Consider the following 24,216-nt stretch of genomic DNA (forward strand, 5'->3'; position numbering starts at 1 on the left):
TCACCCACAGCCCAGACACAGCCACCAGTGAATGCCCAGAGTGTGCTGCCTGTCCACCACCTCCCTAGGTAACCCATTCCAGTGCTTCACCACCCTCCTAGGGAAATAGTTTTTCCTAATATCCAACCTAGACCTTACCCACTGTAACTTGAGACCATTGCTCCTTGTTCTGCCATCCATCACTACTGTGAACAGCCTTTTTCCATCCTCTTTGGAATCTCCCTTCAGGAAGTTGAAGGCTGATATCAATGCCCCCCTCACACTTCTCTTCTGCAGACTAAATAAACCCAAATCCCTCAGTCTCTGCTCATAGGTCATGCACTCCAGCCCCCTATATATTTTGGTCACCCTCTGCTGGACCCTATCCAATTCATCCACATTCTTCCTGTAATTGGGGGCCTAGAACTGGACACAATACTCCAGATGTGGCCTCATCAGATCTGAATAAAGGACAATAATCACTCCTCTGGATCTGCTGGCAATGCTCTTCCTAATGCACCCTAATATGCCATTAGCCTTCTTGGCTACCAGGGCTCACTGTTGACTCATATCCATCTTCTCATCCATTGTAATCCCCAAGTCCTTTTCTGCAGAACTGCTACTTAGCCCGTGTATGTTGGGGGGGAAAATGTCCCTTTGTCAACCTCTTCCAAAATACCAATAACATGACAATCAAACAAAAAAAGACATAGTCTTTAGTGACAGAGCCAAATCTTTTTATTTATAAGTTAACTCATTGGCATGTAGAAAATACTGCTATGAAAATGATTTTTTGTGAAAGCAATGATACTACTCTACAATTATAGTAATGTGTCAGTTTAGGAACCATGCAAAACAATCAGCTTATCAAAGCAAAACTGAATTCTTCATCTCCAAATCTAGCTGAAAAACTAATTTTCTTTTAGATAAAATCAAGCATAGCAACATAGAACTAGCCTTGCAGATAAGTGAGCTGATTTCTCTTCTAGTGTGAATCAGTGTTGTTCTATTGATGTTAATGAAGGAATGCTCATTTACACCAGGTGAGAATCTCCTCCATAGATGAGATGGATGTATATGTTTAGAAAGTAAAGGTGATTACTAAATTGTAGGTTCTACTGGGTATTTTACAGAGGAGAAGGCACAGAAGACTAAAGCCTTGTCTACACAACAGGATAGGTCGAATTAAGATTCACAACTTAAGCTACGTTAATTGCATAGCTTAAGTCGAAGTATCTTAACTTGACGTTTGGTGCTGTCCACACTTCAGTACACTCTCTTTCATCTTCCTTTACTCCTCATAGAAGCAGAACTACCGGCATTGATGGGAGTACCCTCTCAGTTTGAGTTAGTGTGTCTTCACTAGATTCACTAATTCAAACGCCGGAAGATCAACAGTGACTGTTTTGATCTTATCTGTAGAGTAGATGAATTAACAATTCAATCTTGACCTCCAGTTGAAATTAAAGCTATACAATGCTCTCAAACCAAACACACATTCCAGCATGAGTACTGAACTGCTACTTCTTTAAATACTGTGCAGTTTCAATATTTTAATTAGAAATGTGTTTATCTTTAAATACCTGCCCCTCTGCCTGTTGGTGTCTCCCATTCTCCTAATAACTAGTATGTTGTTTGCAGGGAGATGCCATGAATTTAGAACAGCCACAGAAATATGGTCTCCAAAGAAATGAAACTTCTAGTACAATCTACTATTCAAGATGTAGTAACCATGAGTTGTTGTTATGGCTGTTTATGTAGCCTGATAATTGTATGTAATGCTTCACTGATAAATAAAAAGGTACAACACCAGCATTAAAGAGCTTACCATGGAAATTAAACATAATGTTAGTAGGCAGAGAGGGGTAGCCATGTTAGTCTGGATCTGTAAAAACAACATGGAGTCCTGTGGCACCTTAGAGACAAACAGATTTATTAAGGTATATGCTTTTGTGGGTAAAACCCACTTCATCAGATGAATTGGAGTGGAGTTTAGAGAGGCCTGAATGTGTGTGTGTGTGTACACAACAAAAGAAAGAGGGTACTTGTGGAAATAAGGCTAATCAAGTCAGAGTGGAAATGGCTCATTCACAGCAGTGGATGTGGAAATGTGGATATCAAGAGAGGGGAAATTGCTTTTATGGTGAGTTAACCAGTTAAGATCTTTATTCAGTCCTAAATTGGTACTGAGAAGCTAATTTTCCTTTAGATAAAATCAAACAAGAAACTACAATGAAGATCAGCTGCAGGAATGTTACTAAGATCACTAATCATAGCAACATAGAACTAGCATAGCAGATAAGTGGGCCAGCAACTTAGGACTGAATAAAGATCTAAACTGATTAACTCACTACAAAGACAATTTCCCCTCTTTTGATATCCACATTTCCATATAATCAGTTGTGAATGTGCCCTATGAAACACTGTGTTTGCCAGTAAGTACAGTTTGGAAATAGTGCTTGGGAAAACCTTGAGTGTATCCAAACCGTTTCCTTGACTAATCCTCCCTTCTCCCTCCCCCATGTACTGTCTCACACTTTAATAAAGATCCAGGTCTGGATAAAGGAGGAAACCCATGAACGTAGAATCATTGACATTATCAGCATAGACTCCATTGTTTTCTTCTTCTCCATACACTTGAAGCCAAATTTCTTCTCCAGCACTCAGGTGAAGCAAAACAGACCCAGAAGCTTGGTCAACATTATTTTTCTGGAACTGATCATAGGTGATCAGCACTGCCTTGTCCTTCTTATACAGGCTGACTTTCACATCTGTCATATACACAGTGAGGTGGTATGCAAAATAGTACAGGCCTGGGATGCTGCAGCGGAACTTCCCTGTGGTTTCATCGTAGTGATTCTGTTCATTGTAGAAGATCTTTGTGAATCTGATGGGAACTTTGGGGTGAGGGACTCTGCTTGTGAGCCCCACACTGAAAGCAGAACGGTAAACATATGCACCTTCTCCCTTCTCCCCTTTCATCCCTTGGACTCCTGGAAATCCTCTTGGACCTTCAGTCCCAGGATTTCCTCCCTCTCCAATATCCCCTTTGGGGCCTGGCTCACCTATAAAGAAAAATTATTTTGGTTAGTGATCATGTTAGGAATTTCCAGCATTAAACCAAATCAGACTCACTTCAACATATGTGCTAATATAGTAGTTTTGTAGCAGTAGATGAGAAAACAATCAGTCCTTGAGAACAGGGTGACCAGTTGGGTGATTTTTTATAAGCTCACAAATGCCTATGGAAAATAAACAGAGCCATGGGTTTTTTAATCCTTATTCAAAAAACTTCAATAAAAAAAGCTTGGATTTCAATTTATCTCAGAGGGACCCTGCTGGAATTCACACCCATATTTCAAGGGAACAGAGATACTTCAAATCTGATGCTTTGCTTCACTAAGTTGTCTCCTTGGATTATAGCAAATACTGCTACAATAGTCTTTGAGCTCTTTGGGACTATCATTTGCAGCCAGCATGGACATATAGGGCACCCTTTTGGTCCCATCATAACATTTACTTTGAAGTTTTTGCTGTTATAATTTTTGATTGATTGTTTTTACTGATTTTCTTAAAGAAACAGTGAAAAATACAAAAAGGGGAATGACTTACAGCTAGTGTGTTTCCAAACACTCCATGCTTTATGGACTCTCCAATAGAATATGGAATCACACTCTTTTACAAGCTGTCAAGGCTGCAAGACCTGAACAGGCAATACTACATAGACATAAAATGGGGTAATAGACATAACATGGCAGAGGGAAGTGGAACATGGAGAGGAGTAGAAGGGACCTATGAGTGATTTCAGCATTTTTATACAAAAAGGCTGTAAGCTATTCGTTCTTTGGCTGCTAACACAGACAGGTCCAGACACTACTACTCCATGTTCAGTGTAGGGTTAGGGTTAGTAAAATCATATACTTTGTCTAAATGAACCCTGAGATTTGGCTGCTAAAGATGATCATTATTTCAATTTTTGTGACTGCTTTCTTTCAGAGTGGCTTGACTGTTGAAGAGTCCCATTACATATGCATCACAACACTCAAATGTCAGAGGATATGGCTTTTTGCAACCTCTGTTGTGTCCAACATATTTGGACAAAAATTTTTGTTGCAGCAAGTGTATTCTGAAATCCACAGAAGCATTTTTAACTTTTTGTAATATGCTGTACCATTGGTATTCTTTTAAGGGCTGTGATAAATCCTCTTCCCATGCTTCCACAAAGAACTCGAGACTAATCGATGAGTGGTCCTGTGGTACCTTACAGACTAACCAAAATATATAGAATTGTGAGCTTTCATGGGCAATACCCACTTCAGACAAATTGGAGTGGAAATACACACACACACACACACACACACACCTGCAGAAGAAGTACCTGTCAATTGTAAGACCATGTTAATGGGGCTAATTAGGTGGACTGGATGTGTCCCATACATATCTTTTGATGTGGAAATGCTGATGTTAATGGAAGGAGAAATTAGTTTTATAATGCATCAACGAGTTAATGTCTTTGCTTAACTCCCGGAGAAGAGTGTCAAATTTGTAGATAAATTCCAGTTCTGCAGACTCTCTCTAACTGATTATGAAATTTCTTTGTAGAAGAATGGCGACTTTTAAATCCATTATTGGGTGATCAGGCAGGTTACAATGTCCCCTACAGGTTTATGTGTGCTACCATTTCTGATGTCTGATTTCTGTCCATTTATCCTTTGCCGTAGAGACTGTCCAGTTTGGACAATACACATGGCAGAGGAGCATTGCTGGTGCTTGATGGCATATATCACATTAGAGGATGTGCAGTTGTATGAGCCCTTGATGTTGTGGCTTAAGCGGTTAGGTCAGAACACCACTGGTTATCACCTAAAACCCACACATTAAACCAGTGGTCTCCAACCTTTTTAACCACAAGATCACTTTATGCAATGTAAGATCTACCTCAAACCCAAATAACCTTGCCCGACTTCCTTCCCCCACTTCTGTGAAGCCCTGCTCCTGCTCCACCCCTTCTCCAAGGCCTCAGCCTGTGAACTCCATCCCCCTTCCTCCCCGAATCTCATTCACTTTAACCAGGCTGAGGTAGGGATTTGGGGTGAAGATTCTGGTCTTGGGCCAAGGGGTTTGGTGTGTGGGAGGGGGCACCCTGAGGGTACGTCTAGACTACAGAGTTTTGTCGACAGAAGTTTTGTCGACAGATACTGTCGACAAAGCTTCTGTCGACAAAGAGCGTCTACACTACATTCAGTTCTGTCGACAAAGCAAGCTGCTTTGTCGACATGGCAGTGTAGACACAAGGGCAGTTTACATGCAATAAACCTTCTGTCAACAGAACTCTGTCGACAGAAGGCGTTAGGCCTCATAAAATGAGGTTTACCAGCGTCGACAAAACTGCTGAGTTCTGTCGACGTTATGTCAACAGAACTCAGCGATAGTGTAGACGCAGGTATAGTTTTGTTGACAAAAGTCCACTTTTGTCGACAAAACTCTGTAGTCTAGACACACCCTGAAGGTAGAGAGATGGGGTGGCTTCTGGAGTGGCCTAGGGGATAGGGCATTTGTCTGGGAAGTGCAGGGTTGTGGGCTCAATCCTCGCTCGCTCTGGGAGCAGCCAGATAGCCAACACAGGCTGCCCCAGAGATGGAGCTGGGTCCTCCATTAGGAAGGCAGGATAAGCCACTTCGGAACCCTGAAGGTGGGGTGGGTTCCAAAGTGGCTTAGAGCATTCAGCATTTGTCTGGGGAAACACAGGGTGGTGGGTTCAAGTCCAGCAGTGCCAGTCCAGCCTCCTGGGCCCCCCATCAGTAGCCTCAACACAGGCTGCCTCAGGGATGGGACGAGGCTCCAGCATTAGGAAGGCAGGATAAGGGACCTGCTGAAAGTGGTGTGGGTTGGGTTGAGCTCTGGAGTGGCTTAGAGGATGCAGCATGCACCTGAGGAGGGGAAGGCAGAGTGGTGGGCTCAAGTCCCCCCTTCACTAGCCCAAGGTCCACCCACCTGGGGCACAGACAGCAGCCAACACTGGCTGTCCCATGGATGAGCCTGACTCCTCATTAGGAAGGCAGGATAAGGGACCCACAGGTGGGGTGGGTTCTGGAGTGTCTTAGAGGATAGGGTATCAGCCTGGGGAGTGCAGGGTGGCGGGCTTGAGGCCCACCTTGGAAGCAGCCAGATAGCTGCCCCACAGATGGAGCAGCAGCAGATCTAAGGCAGGGTCACCTCTGCCCCACCCTGCGATTCTCTTGACAGCAGTGGCTGCATGTGCTGCCCCTCATCTACTGGCACTGACCCCACAGCTTCTGCTGACCACAGTTCTCTGTTACTGATACTGATCAATGGGAGCTGCAGGAGTGGTGTCTGCTGGCAAGGACAGCATGTGGAGACCCCCTGCTCAGCCTTTCTCAGGGGTTGCGGGGACATGCCAGCCACCTCCAGGAACACAATTCCCGCAGGGATAATTACTCCAGCCATAGCGGGTTCAGCATTTTAGAACTCCCTCCTCAAAGAATTAAATGTAAGCGTAAGAGAGAAATGAACATTATGAAATACACAGACCAGTCCAAAAACAAAAATAACCCACTTTGCCAGCAGTAAAAGCAGTAACAGGGGATCAGAGGGAAGGACAGTGCGTGTTTGTGAGAATGACAGAGACACACAGTGTGTAAGAGTGACAGAGATTTGCATTGTCAAGCTCCCTCCACCCACTTCTCTCTATGTAGAGACAGAGTACAGGAGTGGGGGAAGAGGGACACCCTGACATCAAGTGCTCCTCGACTTCTACCTCCCACACCCTGCACAGCAAGCAGGAGGCTGCCAAGGGGCAGCTCCAAGGCAGGGGAAAGGAGCAGCATGACAGTGGGGGTAGGGGCAACTGAAGTACCAGCATTTGACAGCTTCCTGGCCAAGCCAGTCAGGATCCCGTCAGAGGCTCCAAGATCTACTGGTGGATCCTGATGTACTGGTTGGTGACTACGGGATTAGACCCCTCCAGCACATCACTGACAATCTACAACCTATTCTGGAAAATGATCCCTCGCTCTGACAGACCTTGGGAGACAGGTCAGTCCTTGACAGTTTCTCCTGCCATTAGCATCTGCATTCCCATATCAAATGGGACACCTCGAGTCCACTTAATCAGCCTCATTAACATGGGTCTTACAATTGACAAGTACTTCTGCTGTTATATGTATGTCTTGGTTTCTGTTATTTCCACTCCAATTCATCTGATAAAGTAGGTTTTGCCCACGACAGCTCGTGATTCTCTATATTTTGGTTAGTCTCTAAGGGTATGTCTACACTACCCCCTAGTTCGAACTAGGAGGGTAATGTAGGCATACCGCACTTGCAAATGAAGCCCAGGATTTGAATTTCCCGGGCTTCATTTGCATAAGCCGGCCGGCGCCATTTTTAAATGCCGGCTCGTTTGAACCCCGTGCCGCGCGGCTAGACGCGGCACGGGCTAGATAGTGCGGACTAGCTAGCTACTCCGCACTATCTGTACGCCTCGTGGAACGAGGTGTACAGGTAGTTCGGATGAGGAAGCCTAATCCGAACTAGCTAGTTCGTGCCGCGTGTAGCGGCGCAGTCCGAACTAGCCGGCATTTAAAAATGGCGCCGGCCGGCTTTATGCAAATGAAGCCCGGGAAATTCAAATCCCGGGCTTCATTTGCAACTCCGTATGACTACATTACCCCCCTAGTTCGAACTAGGGGGGTAGTGAAGACATACCCTAAGGTGCCTTGGGATCACTCATTTTTAAAGTTACAGACTAACACGGCTACCTCTCTCAGACTAATCAAGTTCCTCTTCACTGACAAAGTAAATGTAGTAGACATGGATCTGGGAACTTTTTGGAGCAATTTTAATGTTCCCAGTACTTAGAACAGAAATGGGCGAGAGAGCCTCTGAGGGCGGGATCTGGCCCGCTAAGTGAGTTGATTTGGCCTGCAGATGCCCTGCTGCTCCCCTGACCCCAGGCCAATCAGAGCCTCCTCTCCCACCAGGGCAGGGCAGGCAGTGAGAGACTTCACATACTCCCCTGCACCCAGGTCCTGATTGACCTGGCGACGGAGGAGTGTATGAAGCCTCCTCTCACTGCCAGGGACACAGACGACTAGAGGGAACCACCAGCTGTTCAGAACAGGTAGCACTTCTCTTTGGGAGTTGGGGCAAAGACTTCATGTGCTCCCCCACCCTCAGACCAATCAGGGTCCATGGGCAGGGGAGCACAGAAGTGTCATGGCCCCGCCCCTCTCTGCATGAGGGAAAACTTGGGGCCACTTTAAAAACTCTTCTAAAATTATTACCCTCCCCTGATTTAAAATAATAAAATCCTAAAAATAACAAAAATCCTAATAAAAGAGTCCTCAGGTCACAGAGTCCAACCCCCTGTCCAAAGCAGGATCAACTCCAACTAAATCATCCCAGCCAGGGCTTTGTCAACCTAGGACTTAAAAACCTCTGGGAATGGAGATTCCACCATCTCCCTAGGGAACCCATCCCAGTGCTGCACCACCCTCCTACTGAAGAAATGTTTCCTAATACACACCCTAGACCTTCCCCACTGCAGCTTGAGGCCATTGCTCTTTGTTCTATCATCTGTCACCACTGAGAACAGCCTCTCTCCATCCTCACTGGAACTCCTCTTCAGGAAGTTAAAGGCTGTTATCAGCTCCTCCCTCAATCTTCTCTTCTGTAGACAAAATAAGCCCAAATCATTGTGGTAACCCCCTCTTCCCCCAGAGGACTTTCTCCAATACATCCATATCCTTTCTGAAATGGGGGCCCAGACCTGGATGCAATACTCAAATGTGGCCTCACCAGTGCCAATTAAAGGGTTATAATAATTTCTCTAGATCTGCTGGCAATGCTCCTGCTAATTCAGTCTAATATTCTGTTACCCTTCTTAGCTAAAAGGACACACTGTTGAGTCATATCCAGTTTCTCATCCACTGTAATCCCCAGGTCTTTTTCTGCTGACTTGATGCTTAGCCAGTTGGTCCTCAGCCTATAGCAATGCTTTGGATTCTTCTGTCCCAAGCACAGGACCCTGAACTTGTCCTTGTTGAACCTCATCAGATTTCTTTTGGCCCAATCCCCCAATTTGTCTAGATTACTCTGACCCTGTCCCTACCCTCCAGCATATCTACCTCTCCCCCTAGTTTAGTGTCATCTGCAAACTTGCTGAGGGTGCAATCCATCCCCTCATCCAGGTCATTAATAAAGATGTTGAATAAAACCAGCCCTAAAACTGACCCCTGGGGCACTTCACTTGATACCAACTGCCAACCAGACATCAAGCCATTGATCACTACCCATTGAGTCCTACATTCTAGCCAGCTTTCTACCCACCTTACAGTCCATTTATCCAATCCATACTTCCTTAACTTGCTGGCTGGCAAGAATACTGTGGGAGACTGGATCAAAAGCTTTGCTAAAGTCAAAGGTAAATCATGTCCACTGCATTCCTCTTTTCCGCAGAGCCAGTTGACTCATCTTAGAAGGAAATCAGGTTTATCAGGCATCACTTGCTCTTGATTAATCCATGTTGACTATTCCTGATCACTTTCCTCTCTTCCAAGTGCTTTAAAATGGATTCCTTGGGGATCCCCTCCATGATATTTCTGGGGACTGAGGTGAGGCTGACTGGTCTGTAGTTCCCTGGATCATCCTTCCCTTTTTTAACTATGGGCACTACATTTGCTTTTTCTAATTATCTGGGACCTCCCCCAATCACCACGAGTGGCCAAAGGCTCTGCAATCACATCAGCCAGCTCCCTGAGCACCCTCGGATGCATTAGATCCGTCCCCATGGAATTGGATATGTCTAACTTTTCTAAATAGTTCTTAATCTGTTCTTTCTGCACTGAGATCTACCCACCTCCTTTCCATACTGTGCTGCCTAGTGCAGCAGTCTGGATGCTGACCTTTTCTGTGAAGACAAAGCCAAAAAAAAAGCATTGAGTACTTCGGCTTGCCCCACCTCATCTGTCATTAGATTACCTCCCTTATCCAGGAAAGTTCCCACATCTTCCCTGATCACCCTCTTATTGCTAACATGCCTGTAGATACCTTTCTTGTTACCTTTCACATCCCTTGTCAGCAATTCCATTTGCGCTTTGGCTTTCCTGATTACACCCCGGCATGGTCGAGCAATAGATTTGTAACTCAAGGTCCAGTGTGTTTCAACAGCACCCCTGGGAACTACAAGTTGTGAACTACAAACTGGCATGTTGGGAGAACTTCCTGGTTGCTGCCAGGATGTACACTGTGCCCCAGCAGGGTCTCAGCAGGGACTGTACTGGAAGCAGCACGCAGGCTGCATGCAGAGAGGAAGGGCTGCTGAACTGTGGTCCTGTTTTGTGTTCTTTACAGCCTGTTCCTGGTGTTTTTTCTGAGAGGGTCTGGTCTGAGGTGCACACACATAATACACAATGCAGAGCACACCAGTGAGCTAGGCTCCCACAGTTGTGTAGAGAGTCACAAGGCTTCCCCTATGCTGAATAACCTCACACTGGGCTAGCCAACAGGAGAGGATACATATTATACTCCTCCCTAGTCATCTGTCCAAGGTTCCACATCTTTTAAGCTTCCTTTTTGTGTTTAAGCTCACCAAGGATTTTACTGCTAAGCCAAGCTAGTCACCTACTATATTTGCTTTTCTTCCTGCACATCGGGATGATTTGTTCCTGCACCTTCAATAAGGCTTCTTTAAATACTGTCAGCTCTCCTGGACTCCTTTCCCCTTTATGTTAGCATCCCGGGAGATCCTGCCCATCAGTTCTCTGAGGGAGTCAAAGTCTGCTTTTCTGAAGGCCATGGTTTGTATTTTGCTGCTCTCCTTTCTTCCTTTTGTCAGGATCCTGAAATCTACCATCAATGCTACATAGGTAGCCACCCACATCTGCTTCCCCTACTAATTCCTCCTTGTTTGTAAACTGCAGGTCAAGCTGCTCCCTGGTCAGTTCCCTCAGCACTTCTACCAGGAAGTTGTCCCCAATATTCTCCAAAAACTTCCTGGATTGTCTCCCAACAGATGTCAATGGGCTCTGGAGTGGCAGAGGGGATAGCAACCGAGCATAGGGTGGTGGGTTCAAGTCCCTCCCCATGCTGTGGCTGAGCTGCCCTAGGGATGGACCTGGCTGCTGCATTAGGAAGGTGGAGTGGGCTCTGGAGTGTCCTAGGGGATAGTGGTTCAAGTCTGCTCCCTGCCCATCCAGGCAGCTGCTGGGCAGCCAACTCAGGCTGCCTTTGCTTTCCCCCATTAGGAACACCAAATTAGGGATGGGCTGTGGGGTGGTTTCTGGAGTGGCTTAGGGGATAGAGAATTTGCTTGGGCAGTGCAGCACAGCAGAGGGTGGTGGGCTCAAATCTCAATTCCCTCTGTCCACGCAAGCCACAAGGTAAATTACATGTGGCAGCCACCACATGTAATTTACCTCCAAACAGTTGTGAGAACTTTAGACCTGATCAAAAGCCCATGGAAGTCTTCCATCAATCTCCATGAACTTTGAATCCTGTCCCTATTGAGGCTTCCATCCTGCAGAAGTTTAAGACATGTTTGATTGAAATGACATAGAATATTTAGGCCTCACACAGACCTGGCTCTCCATTCTCTCCCTTTTGCCCATCTTTCCCATCCTTTCCATCTCTGCCTGGGACACCGTTGTGGCCTGGGTAGCCAGGTGCTCCTCCCATCCAATTTGCACAAGGCTCTTTTGGTAACTGTGGTTCATCATCTGTTCTTTCAGTGTGATGTAGTTTCACCAGCAGCAACAAGTAAAGGAGGTTTGGCACCAGCTTCATTGTGTTCTCTGCAATGGAAAATCACTCTATTAGCATTTTAGTACAAGGAACCTGAATGTCAAAGTGGTGATGGTCACTGGGCCAGAGAGACAGAGAGGACAAAGAGTTGAATGCATAACCCTTCCCTGGGAAACCTCCATTCTCATTGAGCCTGAGGGTCTGTCTACACTACAGCGTTATTTCAAAATATCTTATTTCGAAATAGTTAATTCGAAATAGCTTATTTCAAAATAACGCGCCTACACACAAAATGCATTTCGAAATACCGTGTCCACACTGAGTGGACACTGATTCAGATTTAAGGCTGGCTGGAACCATTCCTACCCATCCTAGCTAATAAGTATTGATAGACTTAACCTCCATTAATTTATCTTGTTCTTTTTTGAACACTGTTAAAGTACAGGTCTTCGCAACAACCTCTGGCAAGGAGTTCCATAGGTTGACTGTGCGCAGCATGAAGAAAAACTTCCTTTTGTTTGTTTTAAGCCTGATAGCTATTAATTTCATTTGGGGACCCCTAGTTCTTACGTTATGGAACAAGTGAATAATTTTTCCTTATGCACTTTCTCTATACCAGTCATGATTTTATAGACCTCTATCATATTCCCTCTTAATTGTCTCTTTTCCAAGCTGACAAGTCCCAGTCTTTTAAATCTCTGCATACAGCATCCTTTCCAAATCCCTAATCATTTGTTTTGCCCTTTTCTGAACTGTTTCCAATGCCGATATATCTTTTTTTAGATGAGGCAACCACATCTAAATGCAGTATTCAAGATGTAGGCGTAATATGGATTTATACAGAAGCCACATGATATTTTCAAAGTGAGAAGTGAAGCAAAAAAAACGAAACCAAAACAACCTAACCATACACTCATGCACACACATAAAAATTCCACAAAATGCCTGGTGTTCTTTTTCATATGTTTTATTTAGAATTTTAGTGTGATGGCTGTTTACTTTTCCTTGAAATTGTTACTATTTGTAACTGGCTTTCCAGATTCATATCTGTTAGTTTGGCATGCAGGGAATTCTTTTCAAGAGAAGGCTTTAAAAAGAACTGATCACAGCAGTATGCAGTGCCAAATAGTGATGTGTGTCTCCTCAAGTTCAGAAATTTATTGGCACCTATTTAGAGTCCATAGAATTCTAGCATAGGCAGGTTTTTTAATTTAGCCATAAATTCATCGCTGCTTTGCATTTCTATAAGTTCCTGTTGAAAGGCTTCAGATACATTGAGTAATTCTACATTGAATGGATTGGAAAACATTTTTAATTTCAATTCCTTCTATCTTAGGTCTTGAAGTTGGATACAAAATTTGTGAAGGAAACTTTCGCTCTCCCTGCTGTAATCTACTGTTGATGCAGTTTTTTTGTTCCTGAAGTGTTGGGAAATGCACCATGTTGCCCTTTTCCAGCTGCATTCTCCACATCTTTAATTTATTTTCAAGCTGATTAGGCCCTTGCAATTTGATATTGAACTCTGATAAGTTCTCAGTGATGTCAGCTATGAATCAAGGTCACACAGCCACTTGGGCTGCGTCTATACTGGCATGATTTTGCGGAAATATTTTTAACAGAAAAGTTTTTCCGTTACAAGTATTTCCGCAAAAGAGTGTCTAGATTGGCATGGATGCTTTTGTGCAAAAAGTGCGTTTGTGCAAAAGCATCTGTGCCCAGTATAGATGCACTTTTGCGCAAGAAAGCTCCGATGGCCATTTTAGCCATTGGGCTTTCTTGCGCAAAAAATTAAGGTGCCTGTCTACACTGGCCCTCTTGCGCAAGTATTCTTCCGCAAGAGGGCTTATCCCTGAGGGGGAGCGTCAAAGTATTTGCGCAAGAAGCACTGAATTCTTACATTAGAACGTCAGTGTTCTTGCGCAAATTCAAGTGGCCAGTGTAGACAGCTGGCAAGTTTTTGCGCAAAAGCAGCTGCTTTTGTGCAAAATCTTGCCAGTCTAGACGCACCCTTGGAGTTGCTCAGCTGAGCCACAGGCTTTCCCTTCATTTCCATGAAAAGTTTCACTTCATTCCTCAATTCATGAAACCGCTTCAGCATACTCCTTTGGCTCAGCCACCACGCTTCACAATAATAAACTATATCACCATATGCTGCTTCAAGATCTTTCAATAGCTTGTAAACTGGCAGCTGTTTAATTCTTTACTTGTAATAAAATTAATACTTGATACTTCTGTTGACATTACCTTGTTTAGTTGCAGAAAGATTCTCTTGATGAATGATGCAATGACACACAATCAACTTATTTGGCTCAAGACCAACATGATCCATTTCTTTCTTGACTAAGGCAACTAATCCCTTCTGAGATCCAATGTACCTGGAGCACCATCAGTAGTAAGACCACTCAGTTTTTTAAATGATAACTGAAGTCTGTGCAGTGCCAATGTAACCTTCTCAAAAATATCTTCACCTCTCACAGTGTCATGTAATGGTGCTTCAGAAACTAAATTCTCTTGAAGCTGAAATCCTGGTGTGATTCCATGCAGGAAAGAGTCAGCTGGGCTGTATTTGTTACGTCATCCAGAGAATAGAACTCAAAATCAGCTAAAGAATCTTTCAGAGACATTTCAATATCTCGAGCCATATCCTGAATTCAATCTGACACTGTTCTGCAAGATCAGCTTAAACTCTCAAACTACCTTTCTCTGGTGCCAGTAAAGCTGCAGTTGCAACGATTCATTTACAAACTCTCTGTCTGCATGAGGCTGATTCTTTTTGCAATAAGTTCACTCAACATAAAACTTGCTTGGGTAACACAATCCTTCTCCTTTTGGGGTTTTGTTAATATTGTTTGCTGCATATGCAAATTCTTTTTAAGTTCTTTAATTTTGTCCACATGCAGCTGTCCATGATATTCTTCGTATTTGATATGGGGTTTTTGTGCAGTCTATTTAGGTTTAATTTTCTAGTTTAATCTTTCTAGTTTTGCTGACTTTCCAGGTTTAATTTTTTTAAGACAGAAATTGCTTCTCCACAAATCAGGCAAACAGGCTTGCATTTTCACCTTCACAACTAAATAGTCATTAGTCCATTTTTCATTAAAAACATAACACTCTGCATGTATTTTTCTTCTTTTGCTTGAAAAAGCAATCTTCAATTTGAAAAGTGTTGCAAGCAGTCACCTGTGCCATCAACACATATGCAATGAAGAAAGCCAGCATGTGCGGAAAATGCTATTCTAAAAATGTTTTTTAGAAAATGTTGCAGATACCCCAGCCTGAGCAAAGCCTCTGGGGCTAGATGAGCTATGACCACTTCTTCCTCCCTTTTCCTAGCTCCCCATGCTGAGAAGGGCTCTGGAGCTTGTCCAGCTGGCTGCCCCTTCCTCCCTAAAGGCACCCCATGCAGGGAAAGTGTTGGGAGGGAGTTGGGAGGGTTTCCCTGCACTCCCATTTCTGCAAGGGATTCTCCTCCTCCACTTCCCTCAGGTCCCACATGCCTCCTTAACTGTTAAGGAGGCACTGCTGGAAGTCTGGGTTACCAGTCACTGTTCCCTGCTGAAGCCACACCACAGGGAAGGGCTTCTGGGGCTTGCCCAGCTGTATAGCATCATAGAGTCATAGAACACTAGAGATGGAAGGAACCTTGAGAGAGCAACAAGTCCAGCCTCTTGCCCTCATGGCAGGACCAAACACTGTCTAAATAATCCCTGATTGATTTCTATCTAACCTGCTTTTAAATATCTCCAGGGATGGAGATTCCATAACCTCGTTAGGCAATTTATTCCAGTGATTAATCACCTAAGTTTTTCCTAATGTCCAACCTAAACTTTCCATGCTGCAGTTTAAGCCCATTGCTTCTTGTCCTATCATCAGAAGCCAAGAACAATTTCCCCCCTCCTCCCTTTTAGATACTTAAAAACCGCTCTCATGTACCCTCTCAATCTTCTCTTTTCTGAACTAAACTAGCCCAGTTCTTTCAGTCTTCCCTCATAGCTCATGTTCTCTAGACTTTTAATCATTCTTGTTGCTCTTCTCTGGACCTATGTTTCCTGGCACAGAAGTTAAACTGATTGGTCTGTAAGGGTATGTCTACACTACCACCCTAGTTCAAACTAGGGTGGTAATGTAGGCAACTGGAGTTGCAAATGAAGCCCAGGATTTGAATTTCCCGGGCTTCATTTGCATAAAGCCAGGCGCCGCCATTTTTAAATGTCCGCTAGTGCGGACTCCATGCGGCGTGGCTACACGCGGCACGGACTAGGTAGTTCAGACTAGGCTTCCTAGTCCAAACTACCGTTACTCCTCGTTTCAAAGTAGGAATAAGAGATCCTCCGGAAAAGGGCTTATTTTCCGGAGAATCACGTCTAGACTGGCGCTTTTCTCTGGCTTATCCCCAAGCCGGAAAAAAGCGGCAGCCATGTTAATGCAAATGCCGCGGGGGATATTTAAATCCCCGCGGATTTTGCTATTCCGATGTGTCTAATCTGCATCCCTTTTCCGGAAAAGACACAGCCAGGGTGAAGCAGTGGTTTTCTGAGCTGAGTGAAATTGATGCCTGTAAACTCCAGAAAAAATATCTTCAAAGTGAAGACATCTGTTTGGCAAACAGTGGGGTACATAACTGGGCACAGCCTAGCAACGCCTCTTCACTGTACCCTGGTGGTATGAGATAAGCAAAGGGAGTGTTGGTATGATTGTCATTTGAGGAATACATATTCAGTATCCAGCCATGCTCAGAACACATGCATATTCAGTGTGCCAACTAAGTACTTTGCCCTAGCTATCTATAAGTTCTTTAGAGATACTTGTATGGTTTTATTGTCACATATGATGTAATTAAATACAGAAAGACATTAAAAAATTAAATATTTTAAGCAGTATGTTTTGATTATTTTATTGGGGCCATATTCGGTTATCACACATACCCCATGTATCTGACGTATGTGTGTGGTATTAACAATCTGGTCAAATTTTACAGTCCTTGGGACAGATCCACAGCTGGCTTTTATATGCTGATAGTCAGGTCCCCTTTATTGAAATTACACAAAAGTAGAATTCTGAGATCAATTAAATCAAACATTTCTTGAGGAGGCTTCTGATTATATTAAAGGGACAAGAAATCTCTCGGAAGTCCTATATTTTAACTATCCACCACAGAACCCAGTGAATGTTATCTATTTGCCTTGTCGGACAGGCAAATCACAGTGCAGATGACATGCTTGTTGAGTCATGTAGACAGAAGGATAAGTATACAAAAATAAAACAGACAGATTAGAGCTTTAAGTATGCATTGGGCAGCTAGCATAGAGAGTCAACAATATTTTAAACTATTTTTATAGCTACATTTTTTATTTTTCTTCTTTATGATATGAAAAGCAACACTGTCCCATAGTGTTTTAATGAGGATTCATTGCAACTAGATACAAACCTATTCTGTGCTTGACTCTGGTTTGAAATCTTTGGTTCATTACTTTTCAAAGATGTCCATATGTTGCTAATGGCACAAAAACAAATGGGTATAACCTGGCCATGAATACAATTCAGCTAGAAATTAGAAGCAGCCTGCTAAACACGAGAGGTTCTGTAACTGCCTCTTAGTTGGAGTTCTGGGGGCAAACAATCTAATTCTAGTTTGAAAATTGAGTTTGATAAATTTAAGAATGAGATTATGTGATGAGGCTGCCTGCAATAGCATGGACTAGCTTTAATTTGTAAGAGGTTTCTTCCAGTCCTGTGTCCTCTGTTTCTACATCCTATCTTGCACAGCAGAAAATTTTCTAGAATATGTTGAACATTGGGAAATGGTTGTGAAGAAGAACAGAATTTTGCATTAGGTACAACACATTTACACTGTCTGCATTTGCATTCCTTTTTTATCCTAGCATTTATTAGCATAATATAAAACCATAAAAAGATATATGCAATTTATTGGTGATTCAGTTTGAAAGGCTTAACTGAATTGGCAACTAATGGATGAGCTAGTTTTAGTGGTCTCGGTTAATTTTAGTACCTTTTGAAAATATTTAAATTAAAATACATTTATAAAGAGGACTTGTTTATCAACATCAGTCTCATTAATACAAATGATGCCATTATAACATGGTTAAATAAGTATTTTCAAACACTTTGATGAAGCTGTATCAAAACACCTTGTTGCACATAGTATAGAAATAATGTTATGTTGCAATATCAAACTCAAATCTTTTCTTTCAGAGAGGACTCACCAATGAGGATGGTATTATTCATTATTATTATTTATCTGGATTAAAAGCACGGTACTGAACACTGTGCAAGATGAAACTACGTTCACAAGGTCCTTACAAGTCAAAACTCTGCTCCATAAATCTTTACATCTCTGTATGGTAAGTGTGCAGACAGCTCATAATTTTAAGATCATTAGAGCAAAATCAAGCTTTCCACGATTCTTCTAAGAAAAAGGAATTAAATCTAAATGAACTCATTACTGTAAAAATATCGTTATTTTCCCTGTTGTTCCAGATCTGTTTAGCATTAGTTTTTTGATTGTTAACTCAAAGGAGTGTTTTTAAAAGCAAAGATCACTAACTGCCTAAAATAATTTTTTTTAATAATCACTGCGTTTTCCAATAATAACAATATCCAAACTTAGCAATAAATGAAGTTTCCTTAAAATATGAATATCTACATGAATGATTCAGTCCAAAAGAGAAAAAATACAAAGCTTTAAAAAATGAGTCTTACCAGCAGCTTACCAGCAGCTTTCAAGTCCTGGCTGGGTCGTTGCAGTCCCTTTAGAAATGCAGAAGAGAGAACAGTATTTCCACCACATCATTATCTCCAAGGGGCATGTGGAACTGTCAGTTAAGATGCTTTCCTTTCTATTTGCTGTAGAACATGATGATTTAAAGCTTGGTATTTCTCATCAGTTTTCCTGTCGGCAGCTCAATTTTAGGCCATTTTTCTAAATTATATACATGTATTCTAGTTTTCACTAGTATTACTTCATAAATGGTTGTGTAACATTTTTTCCTTTCACTTTTTAACAGAAAAGCCATTCAAACCTTCCGGAATACATATGCTGTGATGTCAAGTGTATTATTTGCAACACCTACCACCACCAAAGGAATGGACTGATGAAAAGAGCAGTTCAGGTTTCTGCAAGAACTTGACAACAAAAAGCTCCCGTTTTAGTTTAATTCTTCTGAACTATTGGGCAACCCAAACCATTATCCATCAGCAGAGTAATCACAGTTCCACTGCTTATGGATCAACATATCAATAACTTACTGCCAGCCATAGGAGTACAAATAAGTCTTTGTTCTATGTGGTCTTACTTAAAAGGTGAGAAGTTCAGAAATGTCAAACCAAAGAGGTCTTAGGCTTTCTTCTGTCATCATCAGAATGCAGCCCCAAACTTCCCTAAATGTATATTAGAGACTGATAAAAATGAATGAGGACAAATATTATACAACATGTGCTGTAGGAACAGGATGTAGCTGAATACTGAGGTCCAGGACCTCAAACATTTTTGGGAGCCTAACTTCCACTGGCACCTAAAATTGATGGGAATTAGGCAACTAAATATCTTTCAGGGTCTGGTCTGGAGATCCTACCTAGCTGAGCATGATCAAGGTACTCAATAAGAAATATACAGCTTTGGATCTGAAACCACTTTCACAGGCAGCAGAATTGCTGTGCAACTCTAGTAACTGGTGTCACAGTGTTATTGAAGTGACTGTAATGCTATTGAACAAGATATGACCATTAAAGTTAATTGACCAGAAATGCCCCAATCTGAGGTGCTGACTTACCTGGATCATTGAGAGCTTTAATATAAATTCTTGCAGTAAACATTAGTTACATAGAAAGGGGCAGGGACAGGAGGCAGTAAGGTAAAAATATCTGTGGAGGAGAAAGGCAGCAGGATGTAGCCGGGTAGGATTTCAGGCAGCAGCTTTGCAGACAGACACTAGCTTCAGTGATAATGCTGTTCTGAGAAAGTTCATTTTTCAGTGTTTGAAGACAGGGATTTATTTTGTGGCTCTTTACTATTGTCACCTAACTATGATCTTATAGACAAAAACTGAGAGTACACATGTGCCTAATCTTTTCTCTAAATACAGATGCAATCTGGGGAAAATCCAGACCTGAAGTCAATAGAGTTAAGCTGCATACACTAGGTCTGATTTTGGCCCGTGAGTTATATTTTACTTTAATATTTTAACAATGCTAAACTACAACATCTGTTGTGGGAAACCAGGGCATCAGCTATACTGATTGCTGGATGACTTGCAGAACATGCATATTACTGAGGTCTGGGTGAAAGTTTTTGATCCACTCCTGTAGTCCTCACCTAGAGCCACACCTCTTACCTGCCCATATCAAAGATGATGCATGCCTATGTGGATCGATAGATTGCAGTAGCAGCTGCGGAGCTGCTGAACAGGTGCTTTACAACCTAAGAGGAGGATCCTATCCCACCAACCCAGTACAACTTCTCAGAACAAAGAACCGGGCTCAGCTCTTCTATGGTCATTGATCATCAATCTGCACAGTGCCAAAATCTCTTCCTTTTGTCCAGTGCACCCCACAGATACAGCCATTGGGTGCACTGCCAAAATATAGACCATATCTGCATGAGTATTCTGTGGCCTTCCCTCGCTTATGCAATCCAATGTCTTTCAATCTCTACATGTCCAAGTGAGCTTTGTGGGGTACATGCGAGAGAGGAGAAGGACTTCAAAGCAAGCTGGCGACTCCATGTTTGAACCCCTCCTTTGGAAAGTCAGTTTGAAAGTTAGGCCTGTTTTCTCTGCCTACAAATCAAACAGTAATAGAGATGTAGCCGTGTTAGTCTGGGCTTGCTGAAACAAAAGACAGGACTATGCAGCACTTTAAAGACTAACAAGATGGTTTATTCGGTGATGAGCTTTCGTGGGCCAGAGCCACTTCCTCAGATCAAATTGTGGAAGAAAATTGGCATGACCATATATACCACAGGGATACAGTCAAAAAAAGTGAACATATAGAAAATAGACAAATCAGATTTTAGAACAGAGAGAGGATGGGGGGGAGGAGGTTAATGGGTGATGTCTGTCTGGATCTGTGCAAGTTTTTTCATATGGTTGATGGATTTCCATTCCAAATGGCTAAATCTCCGCCCCCCCCCCTCCCCCCGCCCCGTGACCCCTTCTGTTCTAAAATCTGATTTGTCTATTTTATATGTGTGCACTTTTTTTTATTGTATCCCTCTGGTATATATGGTCATGCCAATTTTCTTCCACAATTTGATCTGAGGAAGTGGGTCTGGCCCATGAAAGCTCATCATCTAATAAACCATCTTGTTAGTCTTTAAAGTGTTGCACAGTCCTGACTTTTGTTTCTACAAGTCAAACAGAACATTGAAATGCCAGATTTGGATACCTTGTGAAGTTGTTGGTACTTGAAAAATGGGTCCAACATGTTTACTTGCTGATGTTTCTTTTAAAGAATGGTATTTGGATTTAGCGCTCTGTAAAATACAATGGTGACAATCAAGCTTACTGAAGACATGCAAAAAGCAACATGAATGCTTTGTGTCTGGAGAAACAATCAACAGATCAACCATTCTGCAGCCTTTGACATTTGCAGTTATTTGTGTTTTATATATACCTGACTTGCAAATCAGTGCAGGGCTTAACACAGCCAGCTCTTTTTTCATTGGCCAGTAAGTTATATTTGTCTCCATGATGCAAAAGCATTTGAAATGCTCTACATTCTGCCTGGGGACAAGCAAAAATCACACCACCAAATTAGAACTAGTACAGTGGTGTCAAATGTTAAGATTTTATTCAGATGCAGCTGGTGTATGCACCATATCAAGCAGCACAGGAGAGCGGTCCCACAGTAGTAAGGCTATGTCTACACTGCAGAGTTTTTCTGGGGTACATGTCTGTTTTTCTGAAGAAAAAAACTCGTAAAAGCAGACACATTTCATTGGCATCCCTGTAAATCTCGTTCTTAGTGTCAGGAAAAAAAAATCTTTTTTTTCTCCTGACACTTAAAACAAGGTTTACAGGGAAAGAGATTTTTTTCCTGACATTCGGCCCTGGGTAGATGGGGTCTTCTCTGCTCTATAACTCTGGAGTCCTAAATGCTCTCACAGCCTGCACCCCAGCAGCCATGTATACATTTTAGTGTCTGTGCCATGCAACCCATTTGATAAAGGCCAGTACAGTGAGGTTAAGCTAGTTATTGCTAAGAGAGGGGAAAATAAAGATCTCCCTCTCTTTTGAGCTCATGCTGGGTGGGTAAAATTCGGGACTACTGTATAGTACTTAATGAGATATTGGCCTGTTATGTTCAAGAGACCCATGGGTCCTGAACCTTCTTACAAGTGGTTTAGTGGTGCAACTCCACTAACTTCTTTGAAATAACTCTTGGTTTGGGACCCGTTGAAGATTCAGGGAGAATCTACTGATTGCCAGGCTTTGGATCAGGCCCTTACCTTCAGGAATTAAGAACTAGGATCAAAATATTGATTTTATGTGACTTCATTCCATGACTTATAGTGCTTATACATGTCACGGCTACTCAGTGCCAGGCCATAAGGTTAAATGTCTCTTCACTCCAGATTCTCAGCAATCATATGCCAGAGCCAAGACTATCAGGACTCTACACTAAACTTTACCACCTACTAACTACCTTGCCACAAAACCAAAAACTGCTACAGAACGAACCAGCAGTATTAACATGCTTAAAATCATAGGCTCTGTCTACACTCGTGGCTTCTTGCAGCAGAAATATGCAAATAGGGCTAAGTGTGGAATATCACTGAGCCTCATTTGCATACTTAATGAGCCCACCATTTTTGCAGAAGAGGTGCTTGCGCCAGAAGGAGCTGTCTACATTGCCCCTTCTTGCACAAGAAAACCGCTCTTGCGCAATGATTATTTTCAGGAATAACGGCATTGCGCAAGAGGGGTTTTCTTGTGCAAGAAGGGACAGTGTAGACAGCTTCTTCTGGTGCAAGAGCCTCTTCTGCAAAAATGGCGGCTCATTAGGTATGCAAATGAGGCTCGGCAATATTCCACACTTAGCCTCATTTGCACATTTCTGCCGCAAGAAGCCGCGAGTGTAGACATAGCCCTAGAGTCAGACTTCACAAACAAAAAGAACCATTAGAACTGTTAATCTGACCTGTTGTATAACACAGTAAACATGCCTCTCTGGGGCCCAAGGATCCCTGATCACGGTTCATTATTCACAGAGCAGAAGGTTGGGTGTTGAGTCACAGCTTTTCCCAGGGTTGTGGAAGGACAGAGACACTGGAGAAAAAACTCAAGGGATCCTTTCAGGCCCAGTCGAAGAGTGGGAGAGATGAGGGAGCATATCTGGCTTGAACACACCATTGTTAGCTCATTGTTTTAATCTAATCTAATCATAAAATATCAATTTAGGCAGAACTCCCACTGTCATTGCTGAGATGTTTGCCTAGGTGAGGACTCAATAGTACAGTTTGCTGTAGAGCCATGGTCACCAACCAGTAGATCAGGATGTACTGGTAGATCTTGGAGCCTCTGACTGGTTTGGCCAAGAGGCTATCAAGTGCAGCACTTCAGCTGCTCCTTCCCCCATTGCCGTGCATCTCCTGCCCTTTGCCTTGGAGCTGTAACTTCCCCCCCCCCCACCCCGAGCCTCCTGCTCTCTGTGCAGGGGCAGGAGAGGGAGAGGAAGGGTTGCTGATGTCAGGGTGCCCCCCTCCCACCCTGTATTCTATCTCCACAGAATGGAGCGAGGTCACAACAGGGCTTGGGATGGAGGGAGTTTGCTGGCTGTCTTTGAGAGTGGGGAAGGTCCAGGGCAGGGGTAAACCTGCCTTAGCCTCACTGCACAACCACCCAGGAGCCACCTGAGATAAGCACCTGTGGTAAGCAGTGGAGCCAGTATCCCGAACTCCTGTCCCAGTCATGAACCTTCTCTTGTACCCCAACTCCCTGCCCCAGGCTTAGTTCAGATCCTCTCTCACACTCCAAATCCCTTTGCCCAAGACCAGAGCCTGTGCCCCAACCCTCTGCCCCTGCCTGGTGAAAAAGAGGGAGAATGGTGGGCAAAAGTGAGAGTAGAGTGAGCAGGGGCAGGGCCTTAGAAAATGGGCACAACAGAGGCAGGGCAAGGGTATTTGGGTCTGAGGTAGATCCTGGATTACACTTACATTCAAAAAGTGATCTTATGCTTAAAAAGATTGGAGACCACTGCTGTAGAGGGTGAAAATGGCTCTCATATCTGGTAAACATTGTGTAAAAACAATCCCTCTGTGGCAGAACTGGGCGTCATATTGGAATCCCATTCAATGCTCCAATTGACTGGTGCAGGCAAAGCAGATTAGAGAACTCAGTCATTGCTGACAAAAGTGTCTCAAGTCTGCCTTGTGTTCTCAGGTGCCAGAAGTCTACGGATACATCTAGACTGCAAGCCTCTTTCGAAAGAGGCTTTTTCAAAAGATAATTTCAAAAAAGC

The 24,216-nt window shown here is 43.2% G+C and overlaps 1 protein-coding gene across 2 annotated transcripts; it reads right to left on the reverse strand.

Moving 5' to 3' along the window:
- Positions 1–1,098: 1,098 nt before the first annotated feature.
- Positions 1,099–18,616, reverse strand: ADIPOQ (adiponectin, C1Q and collagen domain containing). 2 transcript variants are annotated; one of them, XM_006125187.4, is made up of 3 exons: positions 18,460–18,616; positions 11,577–11,789; positions 1,099–3,044 (listed from the first exon to the last, which is right to left on the reverse strand). In XM_006125187.4, the coding sequence occupies exons 2-3, from the start codon at positions 11,779–11,781 to the stop codon at positions 2,518–2,520; spliced, it is 732 nt and encodes a 243-aa protein (XP_006125249.1). In that variant the 5' UTR covers positions 11,782–11,789; positions 18,460–18,616; the 3' UTR covers positions 1,099–2,517. The 2 variants fall into 2 exon arrangements, with proteins under 2 accessions (XP_006125249.1, XP_006125250.1); XM_006125188.4 differs by having other exon boundaries at positions 18,471–18,608.
- Positions 18,617–24,216: the final 5,600 nt, after the last annotated feature.

This window comes from Pelodiscus sinensis, chromosome 10 (assembly GCF_049634645.1).
Source record: "Pelodiscus sinensis isolate JC-2024 chromosome 10, ASM4963464v1, whole genome shotgun sequence".
Classification (NCBI taxonomy): domain Eukaryota; kingdom Metazoa; phylum Chordata; order Testudines; family Trionychidae; genus Pelodiscus; species Pelodiscus sinensis.